Genomic DNA, 19,227 nt, shown 5'->3' with positions numbered 1-19,227 from the left:
TAATTTACTCTTCTAATTAAATAATTATTATTGAATTGTTGAGGCAGGTGAATGATAATGAGGAAAGTAGAGTTCTCTCTCATTTGTTAATATTATTTAATATAATTTACTTATATAAATGATATATTAACCATATAATATATCACATAATGTATATAAAACACCAATTAGGATCAATTGACCTAATTCTATTACACCCGACCTTGTTCATGGTTAGGAATAATTTTCTTTAAAATTTTTAAATTCTAAATTTCTCTTCTTACTCTTCGATAAAAAGGAATATAGTGGTAAGTTATCAAATATATATACGATTTTTTCTATTTCATTTGACATAAAATTAAGCAGACTCATTGATTAAGATCAATACTTAGTCCTAGACCATTTGTACAGACCATATTGAATTTTTCTAATATTTTCATAAAAAAATTATGCTACAAACTCCAGTTATGGTAAAAAAAATTCACCGATAAAATCAAGATAATCGTCTTGTTATGAGCCTAATTTTTAGGCCATATTGAAATTTTCTAATATTTTTATAAAAGAATTATGCTACATACTCCAATTATGGTAAAAAAGATCACCGATAAAATCAAGATAATCGTCTTGTTATGAGCCTAATTTTTATCCCCTCTTTAACCTTAATAGTTAATAGTTAATACTTTAATTATCTTTTATTTTTATAAACATTTCTCTTTGTTTTTATAATCATTATTTGACACAAATGAAAGAACTAACACACTAATAAAAACCACTTTAGTAAATATAATTTTAGTAGAGAGGGCATTTATGGTATTTCAAATAATTACTAAATTCAACATTGACCCATAGGAAAAATGAGAGATCTGCTCCCCACTTTTATATGCAAGTGACAAATAGAGAGTTAACTCGGGTGACTCGAGTTGAATGGTGGGAATAGCCTGGCCTGAGTCTCGGATCGGCGAGTCCCAATACTCAACAAATCTAATTTGGATTGAATTCTAAGTGAAAACAAACCCCATTAAGACTCAGGACATTGTTTTTTAAATTACCTTCTTTAATTAAACATTGTGGGCTAGGAATGATCTGCTTGGGGCCCACCAAATCAAGCAAGTCAAAAGAGGCATTTATTAAAAGCAATTATTCAGTCTAGGAAAAACGACACTTGAGTATGAGTACTGAAGTTGTGAACGAGAATTGGCCATGGCCCCACTATACATTATTAAGGTGCCTAACTTGGAAAAATTGCTGAAATGTTTATTGATCTACTTTCTGAAATTGTTGGCCAATTGGCTATAAGAAATTTCTTTCAGTCACAGTGATTCATTTGTTCCCTTCTGCTGCTCATGTTCAATCCCTTCTCTTCTACCATCTGTTAAAAGAAAATGGTTTTCTCTGCTCTTCAGGAGAAAAAGAATGGTTTTGTTTTGTTACTTCAGCTAGATCCGATAGAGATAAAGGACAGAACGTAATCTTAAAGATATGTATCTCCAAGATAAACATTACAAGATAAGTATTACGGTAAGGACATTCTATCCTTTATCTCTATCAAGATCTACGTGCAATGCCAACAACTGATACAGGGAATTACTCCAACAACAGACCATTACCTTTTTTTTCTTGGTATGCAGCTGACCATTTACGTGATGTAGACAATTCTACAACCCTAGTTCATGGGGCTCTCTTGTTCAAATCTGGTGACTCAAGTGGATGATTTTTCGGTATTTCGAGTACATGCTCCATGACTACTCCAGTTCCTATCCCATGAAAGACAAAGAGAACAAGGTTTGGCCCACTGGCTGATGAAGCCATGTCAAGGTGGTGAGCTGCTGTCAACTATGTTTTTTTATGTTTGCACTGCTGGGCTATAGAGAGACTCATCTTCCTCACTGGACATTGAAGGGGCTTGCTTGGAACTCCCACTTGAACCCTACAACATAAGCCATTATGCAGTTCACAAGATTCGTCTCTTCCAATAATCAACACGTGATTAGATCATAAAAAATCATTGGTTTTTTCTTTTCATAAAGATAGTTTTTGAAGGAGTACCAATCTACCCGCTGAAGAATGAGACTTACTAAAGATTGAAGCTTTGTGATGAATGGTTTAGGATACCATGTACATTTAAAACAAGGATTACTATCTAATCCTATGTACCAAAACCATGTATGTGTACATTCAGAAGTTGTATTCATTAGGTCAAGGTTTTCTTCGGTATCTAATATTAAGTCATCATCTGATTTTGAGGAGTCTAAAGGGGCATTTGGTATACTGACTATACTATATATGGATTCTGTGTCGGACATGTATTCGTCTACTTCTATGAGATCTTGTTGGACATTTTCTACTAAAGTGGATCTCCTAGAGTTAATGTTTCAAAAGTAAGTGTTAATCCCAAATATTTTTTTTTAATTTTTTCGAATCTTCCCTAAGGGGAAAACTTTAGATCTCAATCTGTTTGGGTCTGTACCTTCCTCCTCTAATCCGGGGTTAATCCCAAGCACAAAGTAAAAGCATTGTGATATTCCTCTGATGTTGCACAGTCCATGTGTCCCTTGTCTCTGCCCGTTTATACCCAAGGAGGTTTGAGGGCTTTTGTTTATCTTGGGACTAAAAGCTGGAGCCCGTGGCAAAAGCATGCAAATGCTAGAAAATTGTACACCTCTCTGTGTCTTGGGTTCCCTATACCTGAAGGAGTCAGAATAAAGATCCAAACAGCATTGATCTAAAATGTACCTTTAGGGAATTTACAATCATACTTGTTTTCCGAAACCCTTTCCATGCTTGTTCTTTTTGTTACATTAGGAGTTGTTCTTACGTGTCTGATCCTTACTGCATTTATTGTGTGTTGAGGAAACATACAAAGGTATATTAGGCTGGAAAGTACTGGGTGAGGGTTATGCCCTGACAGACGCCTCTGCTGAGTCAAGCATTACTCCCAGAAGTCACAACGCCGCTGTACTTTTTATGTTTCTCTGGCTCATATATAACTTAATTAGACAAGTTTTTAAGATAGTCCTACTGTTCTTACCTATTTTCTATATATACTTAGCCTTGTTTTACAAAGTTTTATATTATGGTAAAAGCTTTAAAATATAAGAACTTATTTGAGCATCCTGTTCTTAGGAATATTAGTTTTAAAATTATTTGAGTACTTTGTTTTCTTTCCTGAACAATTAAAATATATTTTAGAATCCTGCATACTTTTGATAGTTAATATTATAGCAAGAATTGTAGACGCATAATATTTGTTTTTAAAGCTCTAGTGATAGTTCTTTGTAATCTCTGTATATTTAGTTTTATTTGCTTTACTTTTCATTATATTCCTATAGAAGACTAGTAGAAACCCCAAGACAAAGACCGCAAAGATATTTAAATACTCGAAATTAACTAGTACCCCCCTCAAAAATTGGTATCAGAGCCCTAAGATCTGGAACCTTTTAAGAAATTAGATTACTTAGACCTTAGAATTTCTTTTAGATTAGACATCAAATTTGTAGGACCCAACTCTCTTAAGTGTCACTTTAATAGTGAAGAACACCTCTTACACGGTAACACCTCTATTTTAACTTTGAATCTTGTTATACTTGAACAAGTACATCTGCCTAAAAACCCAATGCTTAGTAAAAGGTTATTTCCTATAAAGGATTCGTCTGGATGCCTATTTTGATGTATTTTTTAAAATCTTAAAGTCCTATAAAAAAATTTGGGGAACAATAAAATATTCCTCCATTTTGGTTCATATCTACTTCAGTAATTCTTAGCATTGTCTTTTTAGGATCTGCCCATTTGTCATCATAGATACTAAGAAGGGTTTTAGTTCCTAAATATTTTCTTCCTAATCCTTTGACCCCTATAACAATTAAGCCTACATGTATTAAAGTACATAATTTCTTGATTTCCTTAAAAGCCTGTTTTTCTATTAAGTTTATATTTACGGAATCTTGTCCTACACAGTTGATCTGGATTTCTCTGTAATGTCTAAATAATCCAGTATTAAAATCCAAAGGTCTTGTTCTATATAAGTATCTAGGGTTAAGAAGATTTAATTGGTTATTACTGAATACGGTAATATCTTGATCTATATCTATTATTTCATCTAGTTGTATGTCTCGTTCGTCTATACGACTTCTTCCTGTTATTTTGTCTATTATATTAAGGTTTCTGGAAGAATTACCTATTTCTGAGGTGTTCTTCACTATTAAAGTGACACTTAAGAGAGTTGGGTCCTACAAATTTGATGTCAAATCTAGAAGAAATTCTAAGGTCTAAGTAATCTAATTTCTTAAAAGGTTCCAGGTCTTAGGGCTCTGATACCAATTTTTGAGGGGGGTACTAGTTAATCTGGAGTATTTAAATATCTTTGCGGTCTTTGTTTTCTATAATATTCTTTTTGAGATAGAAGTAGGATCGTATTAGGAAACAAACCCTTTTTGGTGCTCTCGAAGTTGAAATCGATCCTGGTTATTAACCTGTTAACGTCATTCAATCTGCAGAAAATCTTGGATTCTTAGAGACCTTAGATGTAGAAATAATTAATGTTGGAAACCGAGTCGAGCTCAAATTCTTAAATCTTTCTACTTCTTTAGTGGGGATCTCGGCTTCTTTGATTTGGTTTTGAATACAGAGAGTTTAACATATTATCAGGTTTCTAATATATTATTTAAAATTTAAATTTTTCATAATATATTAGTGAAATATTTATGTAAATTAAATAGTATAATTAGAATTTTTAAATGAGTGACTTGATTAGATAAAGTGAAATATATTCAATAATTTAACTTATTAATTTAATAAATAGAATATAATTAACTTATTTTAAATTTATACTGTTGTTTATTATTTAGTAAATAAGTTAGTAATATTTCAACTTAAATTAATAAATTTATTAAAAATATTTTTAAAAAATAAAAATATTTATTCTAATTTGTCCACTCGGTTAAAATATTCTCTTTTTTGTTTACTGTGTTTTCTTACTATAAAAGCAACAGATCTATGAGGACTAATTGATTTCCTAATAATTCCTAGATTTAGTAGTTCTGTGAAATGAAGTTTAAAGTTTAAAGCCGGGATGAACTACTAATGTACCCCCTCTGTTCTGCTGCTTGTGTCTGTCTCGGAGGCTGCGACTCCCGGCTTCCCCTCTCTGGTTGAAGTCCTCTCTTTTGCGGCGAAAACCTCTCAGAACTTCTCCAATCGCCTCTGAGTTGTCTTTCTCTCTCTTTATATCCATTTATCTCGCGTAGACTGTGAAATATAATTATGTTTGTGTGGTGGCTGGAGGACAAATCGCGTTCTGCAAGCATTTGGATTGTATTTCACGAGTAGGTTCTGTCTTTTCCTGTTTTACTCATGTCCTTTATTAATGGTGTGTGGGATGTGGTAAGGATATGCTCGGTCATGTTTAAAGGACTAAGAGAGCTTTGCTCAGCTCACGTTGCAGAGAGAATCTCGTTGATACTGCAAATGTTAATCCTATAAAGTAATCACTCCGTTCAGATTTTAGTCTGTTAGTCCTATACAGTAACTTCGTGGGTGATGAAGAATCTGTGTGGTGTCTATGTGCTTATGTGTTTGTTTGATTCGGTAAAGGAACTTCTTTTATCATCTGTATCGCTTCTATCTGAGGATTGTTATTGCCCGCATGAGATAATCTTAGATTGCGTTTAACAGCCTCCCACTTTCTCTTTTCGATTGTGCTTGCCTCGCAGATTAAAGAAATAAGCAGCCCGTGTTGTAGATTATTTGTTTCAGATGGCGCTTTAAGCAATTTTTTCCTGTTTTCTTTTTCTTAAGACTGTTGTTTTCTTACCTTGGTTGAGTATTGTTTTTTCTTCTTCTTTTGCTGATAAATGATCTCTGTTGAGTTAATTTTTTATATCACTGCTCTGAACCTTTGTTACTGTTACATATATATCTCTCAACACGCTCTGACAACTTTGTGCAGACTGTTCTTGTTATATGAGGAATACAGTGCAATATTTTTTTTGAGAATATCCAATAAAACAAACGCTTTCCGTTTCTTTCTGTGTGGTACGCTGTCATCCTAACCTATGGTGTTGCATTTTTGCTTCTTACAGATTTAGATGGCAATATTCGCCAGATCAACATTCTGCTGTTCGGTGTCCAGTGCCTGCAATTATAAGACGAAGGAATCTTCCAAGACAAAGTCATAGAAATACTTACTTCTTTTAAGAACATGGCTGCTACAGCTTATGTCAGACAATTGAACCTAAACTTGGTTTTACCACATAGACCATGCATCAGGAACTTACTTACAGAATCAAGGGCCAGTTCCATCTTGTGCAAAGATCTCATTGAAAGAAGCACAAAACTTTTAACTCAAAAGTTCCTGTCAGGTAACCGTGTAGATCCATTTGAAGCAAACGCTCTCATGAAGCAGCTGATCAACATTGGTCAATTAAAAGAGGCACGTTCCTTGTTTGACAAGATGCCTCAAAGAGATGAAATCTCTTGGACAACAATAATATCAGGCTACATCAACACTTCAAATGCCTCTGAAGCCCTCATTTTGTTTTCATCTATGTGGGGCGATGACAAAATTCGTATTGATCCATTCATTTTGAGCCTAGCATTCAAGGCATGCGGAAGTCATTCTGACCTAAAACTAGGTGAATCTATTCATGGGTATTCAATCAAAACTGGCTTTGTAGATTCGGTATTTGTGGGAAGTGCTTTGTTAGATATGTACACTAAAGTAGGAAAGGTCGCCATTGCTCGTAGCATATTTGATGAGATGCCTATGAAGAACGTGGTTTCCTGGACAGCAATAATTAGTGGGCTAGTTCGTGCAGGTCAAAATGTGGAGGGACTAAGATACTTCTCTGCCATGTGGTTATCGGATGTAGAATGTGATTCATATACTTTTGCAAGTGTTTTAAAAGCTTGCGCAGACTCCGGTGCTCTGACCTATGGGAAGGCAGTACACACCCAAACAATCAAGTCGGGATTTAATACAACCTCTTTTGTTGCTAACACCCTGGCCTATATGTATAATAAGTGTGGAAAGTTAGACTATGGGCTGTGCTTGTTTGAGAGAATGCAGACCCCTGATGTGGTTTCATGGACTATGATCATTGCAACTTACGTTCAGATGGGTTGTGAAGAAAATGCACTAAAATCATTTCTTCGGATGAGAGGATCAGGTGTTAATGGTAATGAGTTCACCTTTGCAGCAGTTATCTCAGGTTCTGGGGGCCTCGTTAGAATCATGTGGGGTCAGCAACTACATGCTCATGTTTTTTGTCTTGGGCTTGACAGGTCAATGTCTGTTGCCAATGCTCTTATGACCATGTATGCAAAATGTGGATGCTTATCTTCTGCTTCCATTGTTTTTCATGACATGGCTAGTCGAGATGTGGTATCATGGAGTGCAATAATTGCAGGTTATTGCCAAGGGAGCCTAGGTGAAGAAGCATTTGAACTATTTTCAGAAATGAGGACGGAAGGAATAAGACCAAACGAGTTTACTCTTGCTAGTTTAATGAGTGTCTGTGCTACTATGGCTATTGTTGAACAAGGAAAGCAAATCCATGCCTACATCCTCTCCATCGGAGTAGAACATGATCCTATGATAAATAGTGCCTTGATCAACATGTATTCAAAATGCGGCAGCATAGGAGAAGCCAAAAACATTTTTGATGCTGGGAGTGATGATTTGGTGTCATGGACAGCCATGATAAATGGGTTTGCAGAGCATGGTTGTAGTGCAGAAGCTATCGATTTGTTTGAGAAGATGTCTGCTGTAGGCCTGAGACCTGATTCTGTGACTTTTATTGGTGTCCTTAGTGCTTGCAGCCATGCAGGCCTGGTTAACCTTGGTTTTCAATACTTCAACTCTATGAGTAGAGATTACCAAATTAATCCCGGGAAAGAGCATTATGGATGCATGATAGACATTCTTTGTCGAGCTGGGATGTTAAGGGATGCAGAGTCTTTGATCAACAAAATGCCATTCAAGCCTGATGATGTTGTTTGGTCTACATTGCTTAGGGCATGCGGACTTCATGGTGACGTTGAACGTGCAAGACGAACAGCCAAACACATTTTGGAATTGGACCCTAATAGTGCTGGAACCCACATCACCATTTCTAACATTTATTCCTCAACTGGAATGTGGACAGATGCTGCATATATGAGAAAGCTAATGAAATCAAAGGGAGTAAGGAAGGAACCAGGTTGGTCTTGCATAAAGGTTATAGGTAAGCTTTCAGCTTTTGTAGCAGGGGATAGATGCCATCCACATGCTGATGAAATATATGAGATGTTACGGTTACTAGCTTCAAGGGCTAATTTTTCCAGCGACGATCCATAAACACGCTCATTATCCTTTGATCTTGAAGACTAGCGAAAGATGCATGGAAACAAGCCTAAGTAGTGAAGATTTACTGTGCAGGTGTGAATCCACATTCTTTTTTTAAACTCTTCGTATTAGAAGATAACATGAGCTCGGCAATCAGGAGTTCAAACAAGGATATACTTTATCATCATTACCTCGTATAGTAATGACCCATTGAAGCCTCAATTTTATGTCGAGGACTTGAGCGACTCTAAACTCTCCTAACAATTATGGTGAAAGAACTGTTGTTATATACAGTCTGATTTATTGGTACTTGAGTGTACCAAATAAGCAGAATTCAGGTTATTCATTTACCCGATAGTTAAGAGGAATCTTGTCCTATAGTAAATTCTCCTTTTTTTTGTAATTGACTGCAGAATTTGCAGTTGATCATGCTTAGTGTGTGGAGTAATAATGTGCTTCTTTTTTGAAGAATGATTTAGTTAATTCTGATTTTGCAGTTTCAGTGTTTTTTTCTTTTCTTTTCTTTTTAGAGGCTTATTCATTGTTACAATCTGGATGTTGATGTCCACCACAAATAAATAAAGATAGTCAGGTAATGGAGTCAGAATTTATACTCCATTACAGTTCTGCATCCGATTACATCTCACTCCCAAAAAGAGTTTCTTGACAGGTTGAGCTTCAAATTCTTGATAAGTTGGTTAGTTTAAGGAGACAAAGTAGTGAAATTTTTGAATTTCAATCCACATAGGTTTAGATACCTACAATCCTCTCAATGGATCCATGACCAGGATTTCTGTAAATTTCTACCGCATAATTTATCTACATATGCAATATTTTCAGAAGAAAAAGAACAATTTTCAAATGCTTTTGTTTAAGGAAGCTTGTTTTCTTTCTTAGTAGCACTTGCAGGGAGTGTCCAGGAGTGTACTCACAGACATTTCCTTATCTTCTGAATAACAAGTGTGTATCCCATAGAGATTTTATGACATCCAGATTCTCACATTGCTTTAACTACTGGAACAACCTTTAAAAATTTCAGTCAGTAAGAAAAGGAAGGCAAAGATAATGTGTGGAAGCAAGCAAAAATTAGTTCTCGAGTTCTGGGGTTGTCAGTAGAACAAGGTTGCTGCAACAATGAAGAGGAGACTTGATCTTGATGCTGTCCAGTGAGATACCAAGCAACAGGTTTACTTCATCCAGATGTTATTACTGAAAGTCTTCATCAAATATTCAAAGACAAATGCAAATGCATTTAAGTTGATGCTGGTATGCCAATGAGAGAACAAAAACGAACTTTATTTAATAGCTACAGAGTTATTTCTGTGTTGCATATGAGTGCTTTATAGCACTTAAATCAACAAAATAAGAAACTCTAGAATAGGAAATAGACTCAAGTTAGGCCTTTCCAAATCTTTATCTACTTGCTAGGAAAAAAAAAACTTGAAACAGGAAACAATTTTTAATGTATAAAGGTGCTAACATTAGGCCTCCCTAGTTTAGAAACAAAGACCCATACGATCACAACGACAACACTTCAAATACCTCTGAAGCCATCATTTTGTTTTCATCTATGTGGGGCAATGACAAAATTTGTTGAACCATTCATTTTGAGCCTAGTATTCAAGGCTTGCAGAAGCCAATCTGAACTTAAACAGGCAAATCATGTATTTGTTTCATCACGTTTCTGTATATTCTGTACACTGGGAAGATGCTGCAATTTTTTGCTTCATTGAAGAATTTTTTTTCATTTCCATAGAATCATCTTGAGATGATTCCGTAAATAAATAACATAATTCATCGACATACAAGACAAGCACCCTGTTTTGATTGCCAAAACAGAGCCCATCTAAAGTTATTAACAAATGATTTGTACAACCAGCTACAGTCCAGAGGAATGCCTGAAATAATCACACCAAAAGACTAGTAAGAGGATCGAAATAAACTTACTAAAATCAATACGTATAAAATAACAATAGTAATATTTACCTTCTTGTCAACCACTTATTTTGCAAGGATCGGAACACCACAAGCAGATGGGGCATGTTTCCCTTCACTATAAACAAGGTTCCCTCTCACAAAAGTAGCGAGAACCTTTCCTGAGAGTCTTTTACCCAGGTATGCTGAAATATTCTGCAGGGAAGAAGTGAATAACATATTAAAATAAACAAAAAAAATCATTTTTGGTCTACAGAGAAGAAATATGGTTGTGCTTTCCACTGTCGGCAGCCAAATGCAAGTGAATTTTTACTGGAGAGATAAGTATGTTTTGTAAGTGGAGGAAGAAAGTCATACCCGGTGCCTGTGGTATACAGAATGGTTTTCATCAAGTTCAAAATCTGCGTCAGGCTCCCAGACAACAATATCAGCATGATTTCCACTTAGAATAGCTCCCTGGATCAAAACAAAAGGGAGTTGCTCAACATTTCTCGTACAATGATTGCAAAAAACATAATACATCAGCATGCAACAGTGTCTACTATATAGTCTGATATAAGGGTATGATTCTCTTAGCAGGCAATTTATTGTAAACTAGTAAATGTGTTACATCATTGATTCATTACAGCATTGTCTTTTCCTTTATTATTTCATTATACAACTCTGACAATGTTGCAACAAAAGAAAGATACAAAAGTCGAAGCAAATTACCTTCAGTTCTTGCCCTGCAAGTTTTGCTGGTCTCTCACTCCACCAAGATGCTAGTTGGTTCAAAGTGATCCCGTATTGTCTCCCATATGACCATGTGGCAGGAAGAACAAACTGCAAGATTTTCCCATAGGGAGCTAATCAGTTTCCTTGTGCTGAAAGGGTTATTGTTTGAAGAAATTTGTATAGTCCTCATTACAAAAGAAAGAACCTGCAAAGAAGATATTCCACCCCATGCTCTTAAGAAGTCACCTTCATTAAAAAGTTTAAGCTCAGGTGCAGAAGGAGAATGGTCAGAGCTTAACATATCAATATGATCTTCCTGTAATAATTTAAGTCGTTAGTAAAAGATGAAGCATTGCAATACTATAATTCTGTCTGTTAGAAATTAAAACAAACGAAATTACAAAGTACCTTCAAAGCCTTCCACAGCTTCTCTTTATTAGCTGCATTGCGTATTGGTGGGGCACATTTATAACGAGTATCCCCATCTTTGATTTCTTCTGCTGAAAAAGCCAGGTAATGCGGACAGGTCTCAACAGTTAAGCTTGCACCTCTACTTTTTGCCTCCTGTAAGAACATATGCATGTAAGGTCAGACAATTTATATCCCCCCCCCCCCCCCCCCCTGCCTCAAGAAGGCCATTGAGTCAAAGGCCCAATCCACAGTATTATGTTTGAACTGAAAGGGAGAAGCACACAATATGGTTCTAAGAATATGACGGCTAAGACCAACTCTTAGTGCTCTTCAACTTTCATCTGGAAAATATGTGAATATTGCGTTCCTAGATTCTCTGAAGCCAAAGAAGAGAATCTCTCAAATACCTTGATAAGATCAAGTGATGCTTTTGCATCGGATAAATGAACAACATGGAGATGGGCGCCTTCTGCAGTTCCACCCAACCTAGTGTCTTCTGCTACATCTAGAAGCTCCTTTACAGCAGCCTCTTCCCTGGCAAGATAGAAAGCGAGACAATATAAGGTCAAATTACACCTGGAAAATTGCATTCTCAAAAGCATTTACGCTGCTAAGAATCTTGCTTACATAGAAGGTGGCCTCGTCTTAAGATATGTCATATATGACCGGGGGCTATCAAGACTATCTTTCAGTTCCAGAGGGCTGTCAGGATCTAGCTGAAGCTCTGCATGTACAAGTAAAGGCCTTTTGTACTTTGCCAGTGTCTGCAGTGCCTCCTGAAAATAAATGAAAGAGAAAGATCAGCCATGTAATATAGAAAAGAAATCATAACAGTCAGAAGTAAAGTCAACCTAAAGTCTGCTACGGGATTAAAAACCATCCATGTTTGGGTCTGCACAGAGCTAATCTGATACTCCTAACACTAAAAAAGTGAAAAAAAATGGAAGAAGCAACTAAAATAGAAAGCTTCTATAAAACAAAGATAAGTGAACGAACCTTGATGTGGGTTTTATTTGTCATGGGGAAGTCATTTATTCCTGAAGGGCACATAAAAGACTATGTACACACAAAAAAACTGCAGTGAGTCAAACTGACATCTTCCACAAAATACTGAGCTTGTAAAAAGGATAGAACAATATATCACTAGAAAAATCACAGACCTTGAGACCAAGAACTCCTGCATTTAAAAGTCCTTCGAGTGCAGTCTTATTGAAGGCATTTTCAGGAACCAGTCCTCCCCAGAAGCCTGTATACACCAAATATTGCCCATGTTATAACACGAAATATAAACAAAAGAAAATTCTTCAGGACAATTCATTTGCAAAAGCCTTTCCATCTTCTGCTACTAAATGCATTCATGAAATCAATTTGCTTGAATTCTAATACCATTGACTAAGAAGAGAAAGTGGCAAGGTAAGACCCTGATCACACGAATTCCTTTGTCAGAGAACTACAAGGGAGCCAATTCCATTAATATTTTAACAAGTGGCAGAGAGAATAAACTGTACATTGTGGGATCAGGGTCTGGCCAAGCCACCTGGGCACTGTTAAGAATACTATCCTGACATGGAACAGAATCTGAGCCAAATTTTAGCACCTCCAACTGACTACTCAGCTAATAAAGTTTCAGCATTGAAATTATTACAGTATGTATACGTGTGATCAATTGGGGGTCAGAGGCCAGTCATCTTTTCTAATTCTTGATTCCAACTTAGGGTCAGAGGTCAGTCATCTTTTCTAATTCTTGGTTCCAACTTCCAAGATCTACTCAACTGAATTTGTACACTTAACAGACATATGGAAAACCTGGAACTCACCAACATCAACATAGATTTTATGCGGCGCTGCATCGACCTGTCACATACAGTGAAAAAAAAGTTTCCAAAAGAATATTAGTGTAACGAAACATTAATAATATCATTGAAAGATTCATTTTATTTTTTTGAGAAAAAAAATCATTGAAAGATCTCTACTAGATGAAAATTCATCACCAACACGAAATCAGTAGCCAAAAGAATAAATTGATGTTGTCTTGTTATTGAAACTTATCAGAAAAAATAAATAAATTGACCTCAATTCTCTAAAAAGACCCAATCCAGTAAGCAAATCAGGCCAAAAAAGATTAAGCAATCGATGCCATGAGTGACCATAATCATGCCATATGCAAGAGAAACATCCACTAGAGTGAAAAAAAATCATGATAGAATGCAACAAAAGTATCCATAAGACTGAACAAAGTCTCGAACTGAGCGAAATGTTTACCTTGAGTCTTAGTGCTTCTTCAGACACTGTAGAGGGAACACTGTTTAGAGGCATGTCAATCAGTGTCGTGATACCACCTGCAAGGAGATGAATTGTACCTACTCTTTCAGTTTTTTTTTCTTTAGTACAAATCAGAAGAAGATATGAATAGGTATAGACAAGATCCATAATCATTAGAATACTAGAATATAAATGACTATACCAGCAGCAGCTGCTTTAGTTCCTGAAGAAAACCCTTCCCATTCTTCCCTCCCTGGTTCATCGAGGTGTGCGTGTCTGAGAAGAAGTTCACATGATATTAAATCAGTATTCATTACTAAACGATGATTTTTTTGCTGAGAAAGCAAATCGTTATCAGCGTATGTTATCCACTCAAGGAACATATATGGTTCGATTTTAGCTTACACATCAATCAATCCAGGCATTACGACAGCGTCCCCATAATCCACGACATTTCCCTGGGGCAGCTCCCCTGCTTGAACTCCTTCAATTACGGAGACAATTGTTCCTCCTTTAACCTCAACTGATCATTTGCAAAAGAAGAAAAGAGCTTTAGCTAAAGCTAGGGAATATTTCAATTTGAGATGGCAGTAAGAAAGATTGATTAAGCGAACCGGAGACAGTGGTGCAAAATGGATTGAGCCCAGATGACATCTTAAACAAAGTTACTGGGTCAAAGCATCTTTTTGTTACATTTACTACAACGCTTAACGCATAACCTAGAAGTGTGGAATCTTAGCCAAATGGGCTTGAAACAGAAACAAAGAAGCACAACGCTACAAGTTCCCTTTCATGTCGAAGACCTCTATAGATATGACAGGACCATATGATTCTTGACAGCAGCTTTTTCGTAAGCTCTTGAAAGCAAATTTAGAAGATAATAGTCTCATGATACAGCATAAAAAAGATATTTATTTATATTAGTAGAAAATTCATGTTTAAAAATTATTATATCATATTAAAAATATATTGGTAATTTTATATTAACAGAAAAGACTATGTTTTTTTCATAAAAGTTACTATACGAACAAGTGATTTTCTTTTTGTATTCCTGTTGACCAATCTCCACCACCAACCTGCACCAGAAGCGACTCCTTGAGGGGTAACAATTCTCTTGCTATAGATCCAGTATTCATCATGGGGAAGAAGGCTGCACAAACTGTTTGATGGCTGTAATATATAACTGTAACATGTTAATTAGAGTGAAAAATTAATACATAAGAGACGATTTCACCAACATATATAAAAATATATATATATCCTTTTAATATAAGATAATAATTTATTAAAACAAATGAGAAAAAGGTACACCCCGATAATTTCCCAAAATGATGTAATCCATCACAATAAAAAAAATAAAATTATCTTACTAATAAATATGTCACAAGCGTACAGTTCGCACAAGTTTTTTAGGCTTCAGAGTAAGACCAACGGATTCGTAATCCAACCTAACCGTCTCTTCTGTTTCCTAGGGGACAGGACCCTCCCCAACCCCTTTCCCTTCGAGATCGCAGGAGGAGCAGGAAAAAGACCCTCCCCACCATCTTTTTCCTGCTTCGGCGGGATCTTCTATGTCTGCTAGAGAAAAATAAAAATGGGCACGGCATACACTACACTACACGACACTTTCACTTCTGGACAAGCTTTCACTTCGTAACCGTACTCGCCAGTTGGACCACATCATCTCACGGAACCAGCGAGATGGATGCCACACCAAATCGCTACAGGGAATGGACGGTCCCAGAAAGTCGCATGTGGCTGCGGAGAGTGCGTGCAGATTAATAGGTGAAAAAGGCTGCCTTTCTGAAAAGTGACTCATGTGACGGAATCCCATCGTACCACTTCGATTTTGATTTAACAAAAACCAGAGGATATTCAGCAGTTAGAAGAGATTGAATTACTGAACAGCAACGAGATTAGTGAAACGAGGAGTCTAAAGCAACGGAACTCTTCCAAATCCTTTTGGGAGCAAAAATAAAAGATTAAAAAAACTCTGATGAAGAAAAAGAAAAACATCTGATTACCTATTTTAAATCAAAATTAAGACAAGGCAAAAAAAAAAATTGTTCAGAAAGTTTAACAAGCATGCATGGAAACAACAGAAAAACAGAAGAACCAAAATACCAAAAAGTAACTGCAGGAAAGTCAATCACTATTGAAACAAAAAATTTCAAGGACCAATAAATTTAATATAAAATCTTATTTATAAATGGTTAAAACATGATTAAACCTTTACGACTAAATTTTTAGAATCTCCGGCTTGTCATGAAGTACTATTATAAACACATAAGAAACGTATATCTGAAAAAAACGTTAAAAAAAACTACTTAAGAAAAGTCCTCGAGGAATAAAGCTACAAGAGAACAATTGACTGGTTGAACGTGTTATAGTAGCCAAGTATAAAGCAAACAGAGAGAACAGCCAAAAAGCGTCAAATCGAGTCATAGGAAAGTTAAATACTCGTTGAAAATCTCGATGCTTTTTAGCGGAAAAACAAGACTCCCTTGAAAAAACGAAAAACTACTAAAAATTTTCAAATACTAAATGTGCGGAACAAACGAATCACATCTCAAACAAATTGATCAAATCAGAAAAGAAAGAGAGAGAGAGTTGTTGATGAATCCTAAGAAACAAAAAATCACCGCATTTTAACAGAACTCAAACGAGGAGAGAGAAAGAGAGATTCAAAACTCATACAAAAATAAAACATAAATTAAAAACCGCACAACTTCAGAGAGAGGACGACGAGTAAAACATCTCAATAAAGCAAAACGATTAACAACAAACGCACAGACGAAAGAACGTCACAGAAACAGACACAACAATCAGCAGCTCATCACTCAGAAAAAAAAAAATCAGCCAAAATAGAATGACGATTACTATCGCATCATAACTAAAAACGACAAGCGATAAGAGAGTAAGAGACTCGAAACAGAAACAAGTTCAGAACCGCTCAAACTCTTAACCACAGAGCCTCATTCCATCCACACAAACACACAAAACTCAGCACTCGATCTCTCAAACCACACGAAAAAAATCTATCAACCTAAAAAGAAACCAAAGACGAGAGACAGAGACTCAAAACAGTAACAAGTTCAGAAACGAACGCTCCTAACTCTTTACCGCAGAGGTTCGTCCTGTCATCCATACACCGAAATAACAAAGATCCAAACTCAAACTAGCAACAGAAACAGAGATCTGACCTTGGAGGAGGTCCTGATGTAGAGCAGCAGAAATGAAGCCAGCAGGGACAGCAGAGGAAAAATCCTGGACCGGAGAAACTCCATGAAAGCTCCTGAGATCCGAACTCTGGCCTCTCTACGCTGCGGTTTTCTCGTCGTCGACTCGACTCCTTCATATAGCGCTCGTAGCGCTCGTAGCGCTCTCGCCCGTTTTGTTACGTCTCCTCCCGAAGAATCTTCCAGTAAGCTTACTGTGCCCGTCACATAAACCACCCAATCAAAAAAACTCCACGTGGATAAATAACCACGTGTGTGATTTTCATTGGAAGAGAAGACGTTCCGGGTACAGGGAATTGCGACTGTTACAAGATGCGGATTCACCGAGCAAATAAAATTATAAAATAATTAAGATTCCACGTTGTGGAGCCCAGACGGGTCAGAAAAAGGCGGAGTTCAGTTTCGTCAGCGCAGGTGACAATTGTAGCAAGTGGAAGATTTGGTTCATGCGAGGGGACATCAGGAATCTTATCGAACGTGGGGCCCACGGCAACTGGAAGGGAATATCCCACTTGTAGAATCGTGGTGATTTTGATGACGGCCGGCTCCAGGAAAGGACTCTACCCTAAATGAGTACACAAGACATTCGTACCTAAAAATGTGATATTTCTATTTGTAAGCCCTGCCTTTTGGTGAAATTTCATTTGAGGTGTTTATAAGTATCATATTTGCCTCACCAGGGGCCTAAGGTAACTACATTTATCAGAAATCCAATACACCTGCAGTGACCTACCCCTTTTTATTATATTTAAATTTAGGGGCTTATGTCACTCTATGAGACAATCCAAAGGAAAACTTGAATGAGAAATAAATTTTCTCACCTGTTGGGGATTTGGCTGAAATTTAATAAGAATATGATAAAAAGGTAGGCCCACCACCTTGAATCCTGCTACCATGAATTGACAGCTTTTGGAATCCTGGCATGGATTCAATGGAATCCTGTTATTTTACAGCCATATTTCCTAATAAATAAATAAAATATTTTTGCAGCCACGACCTTTCTAGAGAGATGGTTAAACCAGTGAAGCATGAGAGCGAGAGTCGTGACCTCGTATGGCGCGTTGGGCCCCATGAAAGATACCTCCAAAATAGCGGCCACCACAACCCGTGAGGGGTTTACTTTCCGCCAAATCATGGTATTCCTGGCCAGTGGGAGTGTCGGCGGCCGTCCCGTGATCGTGGGAAGTCCTGAAAGCACGGGAAGTTGCTCCGAAATTGCGGCGCCGTGGTCCGGTTGTGTCGCGTCGCTCTCCGTGGACCCGATGACCCACTCAGACCGTGGAGAGGAAGAAGCATGGTTGAAAATTCGGCGAGTTGACTCGTGGATTGAACGAGTTGAGTGGCCATTGGAGGATAGTGAGTCAGTGGGGCGTGGAATTTGCCCATTCTATTGTGGGATTCCACTTTGTAATTAGGGGTTAAGGCTATTGTGTTTCTATCTAATTGAACTCAGTCAAGTTTAAGATTTTGAAACAAAGGGATGGGCGCCTTGCTAATCTCGAATTTTTAAGGAACTCGAGACATTATTTACTTGTAACAAACACGGGTATGTTACATTTTTCAAAATTTTAAGGTGACCACCCCTACTAAGAAATAAGGAATAACTAATGGAAATTCGTCTCTTTTTATTTAGCATACATAAAAACATAATGGGTAGTTTTTATACTCCAATTTCGTGTTTTAAATATTATTAAAATGAAACTAAACATTATTAGGGTACATGTTCAGTATAGTATTTGTAAGAGTGGTTTCATCCACTCTTGTGAGTGGTGGCTTTCCGCACTTAACCGACTAGTCTTTTAGGTTTCATTGGCCAGCCTCTTGACAATATTACCATTATTATTATTTGGTACTTGTTGCATAAGTGGACTAGGATTTGTGAGTTCAATAATTAACCTAGAATAGAAGAACCGACTCTATCATCTCAACTCGACTCGCCCTGTACATTCGAAATTGACTCAATGGAGTCGAATCTATGCATAGATGTCTATAATTTTTTATTCTTTAAATCTATCATGTCTTATGCCTAACTTATTTTAAGTTAGGAAGAAGCTAAGGTTTGATCCTACATTGACCATTATATTGTATTGGTGTTTTGGGACCCATAAGTATATTCCAAGCTAGGGGGAGAGCAAACATTTGGGACATGGTGGAGAGTGATGAAGTGTCATATGTCACTAAGTCCAATTTAGGCCATGGGTCAAACTGATCGTCTCCTATTCTAGCAAAAAGACACAATAAGTTGGTACGAAATGTTTTTGGTTTAAATTCTATGGAACAATATAATATCATTATGTTTACGTAATCATGCATATAAGGTGGAAATCAGGCGAGCTGAACCCACCTTTAATAATGGATGTAACTTTG

The 19,227-nt window shown here is 36.7% G+C and overlaps 2 protein-coding genes across 2 annotated transcripts; one reads left to right on the top strand and one right to left on the bottom strand.

Moving 5' to 3' along the window:
• Window positions 1–1,710: 1,710 nt before the first annotated feature.
• Window positions 1,711–8,311, top strand: LOC137944454 (putative pentatricopeptide repeat-containing protein At3g47840). The gene is made up of 3 exons (XM_068790140.1): window positions 1,711–1,761; window positions 3,669–3,729; window positions 6,336–8,311. Exons 1-3 carry the CDS (start codon window positions 1,711–1,713, stop codon window positions 8,309–8,311), a joined length of 2,088 nt encoding a protein of 695 aa, XP_068646241.1.
• A 1,717-nt stretch (window positions 8,312–10,028) lies between these two features.
• LOC137943998 (allantoinase-like) lies at window positions 10,029–16,991 on the bottom strand. The gene is made up of 16 exons (XM_068789484.1): window positions 16,825–16,991; window positions 14,698–14,804; window positions 14,027–14,144; window positions 13,824–13,897; window positions 13,622–13,698; window positions 13,177–13,213; window positions 12,520–12,605; window positions 12,356–12,415; window positions 11,987–12,135; window positions 11,767–11,893; window positions 11,357–11,512; window positions 11,154–11,264; window positions 10,946–11,056; window positions 10,592–10,690; window positions 10,286–10,429; window positions 10,029–10,197 (listed from the first exon to the last, which is right to left on the bottom strand). The coding sequence occupies exons 1-15, from the start codon at window positions 16,977–16,979 to the stop codon at window positions 10,301–10,303; spliced, it is 1,596 nt and encodes a 531-aa protein (XP_068645585.1). The 5' UTR covers window positions 16,980–16,991; the 3' UTR covers window positions 10,029–10,197; window positions 10,286–10,300.
• Between the last annotated feature and the right edge of the window lie 2,236 nt (window positions 16,992–19,227).

This window comes from Aristolochia californica, unplaced genomic scaffold (assembly GCF_029961685.1).
Source record: "Aristolochia californica isolate CCGP_79_NKW_82.1479 unplaced genomic scaffold, dmAriCali1.0.hap1 SCAF_11, whole genome shotgun sequence".
In the NCBI taxonomy this organism is placed as follows: Eukaryota; Viridiplantae; Streptophyta; class Magnoliopsida; order Piperales; family Aristolochiaceae; genus Aristolochia; species Aristolochia californica.
Note: the sequence above shows the minus strand (reverse complement) of the source record. Positions and strands in the feature narration are given on the sequence as shown.

Coding starts and splice junctions, on each gene's coding strand:
- LOC137944454 (XM_068790140.1), top strand. CDS start 1,711: ATGCTCCATGACTACTCCAGTTCCTATCCCATGAAAGACAAAGAGAAC. Junction 1,762..3,668: donor TGAAAGACAAAGAGAACAAG/GTTTGGCCCACT, acceptor AAAATCTTAAAG/TCCTATAAAAAAATTTGGGG. Junction 3,730..6,335: donor TTTGGTTCATATCTACTTCA/GTAATTCTTAGC, acceptor AGTTCCTGTCAG/GTAACCGTGTAGATCCATTT.
- LOC137943998 (XM_068789484.1), bottom strand. CDS start 16,979: ATGAAGGAGTCGAGTCGACGACGAGAAAACCGCAGCGTAGAGAGGCCA. Junction 11,057..11,153: donor GTGGAATATCTTCTTTGCAG/GTTCTTTCTTTT, acceptor AAAATCTTGCAG/TTTGTTCTTCCTGCCACATG. Junction 10,430..10,591: donor CTGTATACCACAGGCACCGG/GTATGACTTTCT, acceptor TCTTCCCTGCAG/AATATTTCAGCATACCTGGG.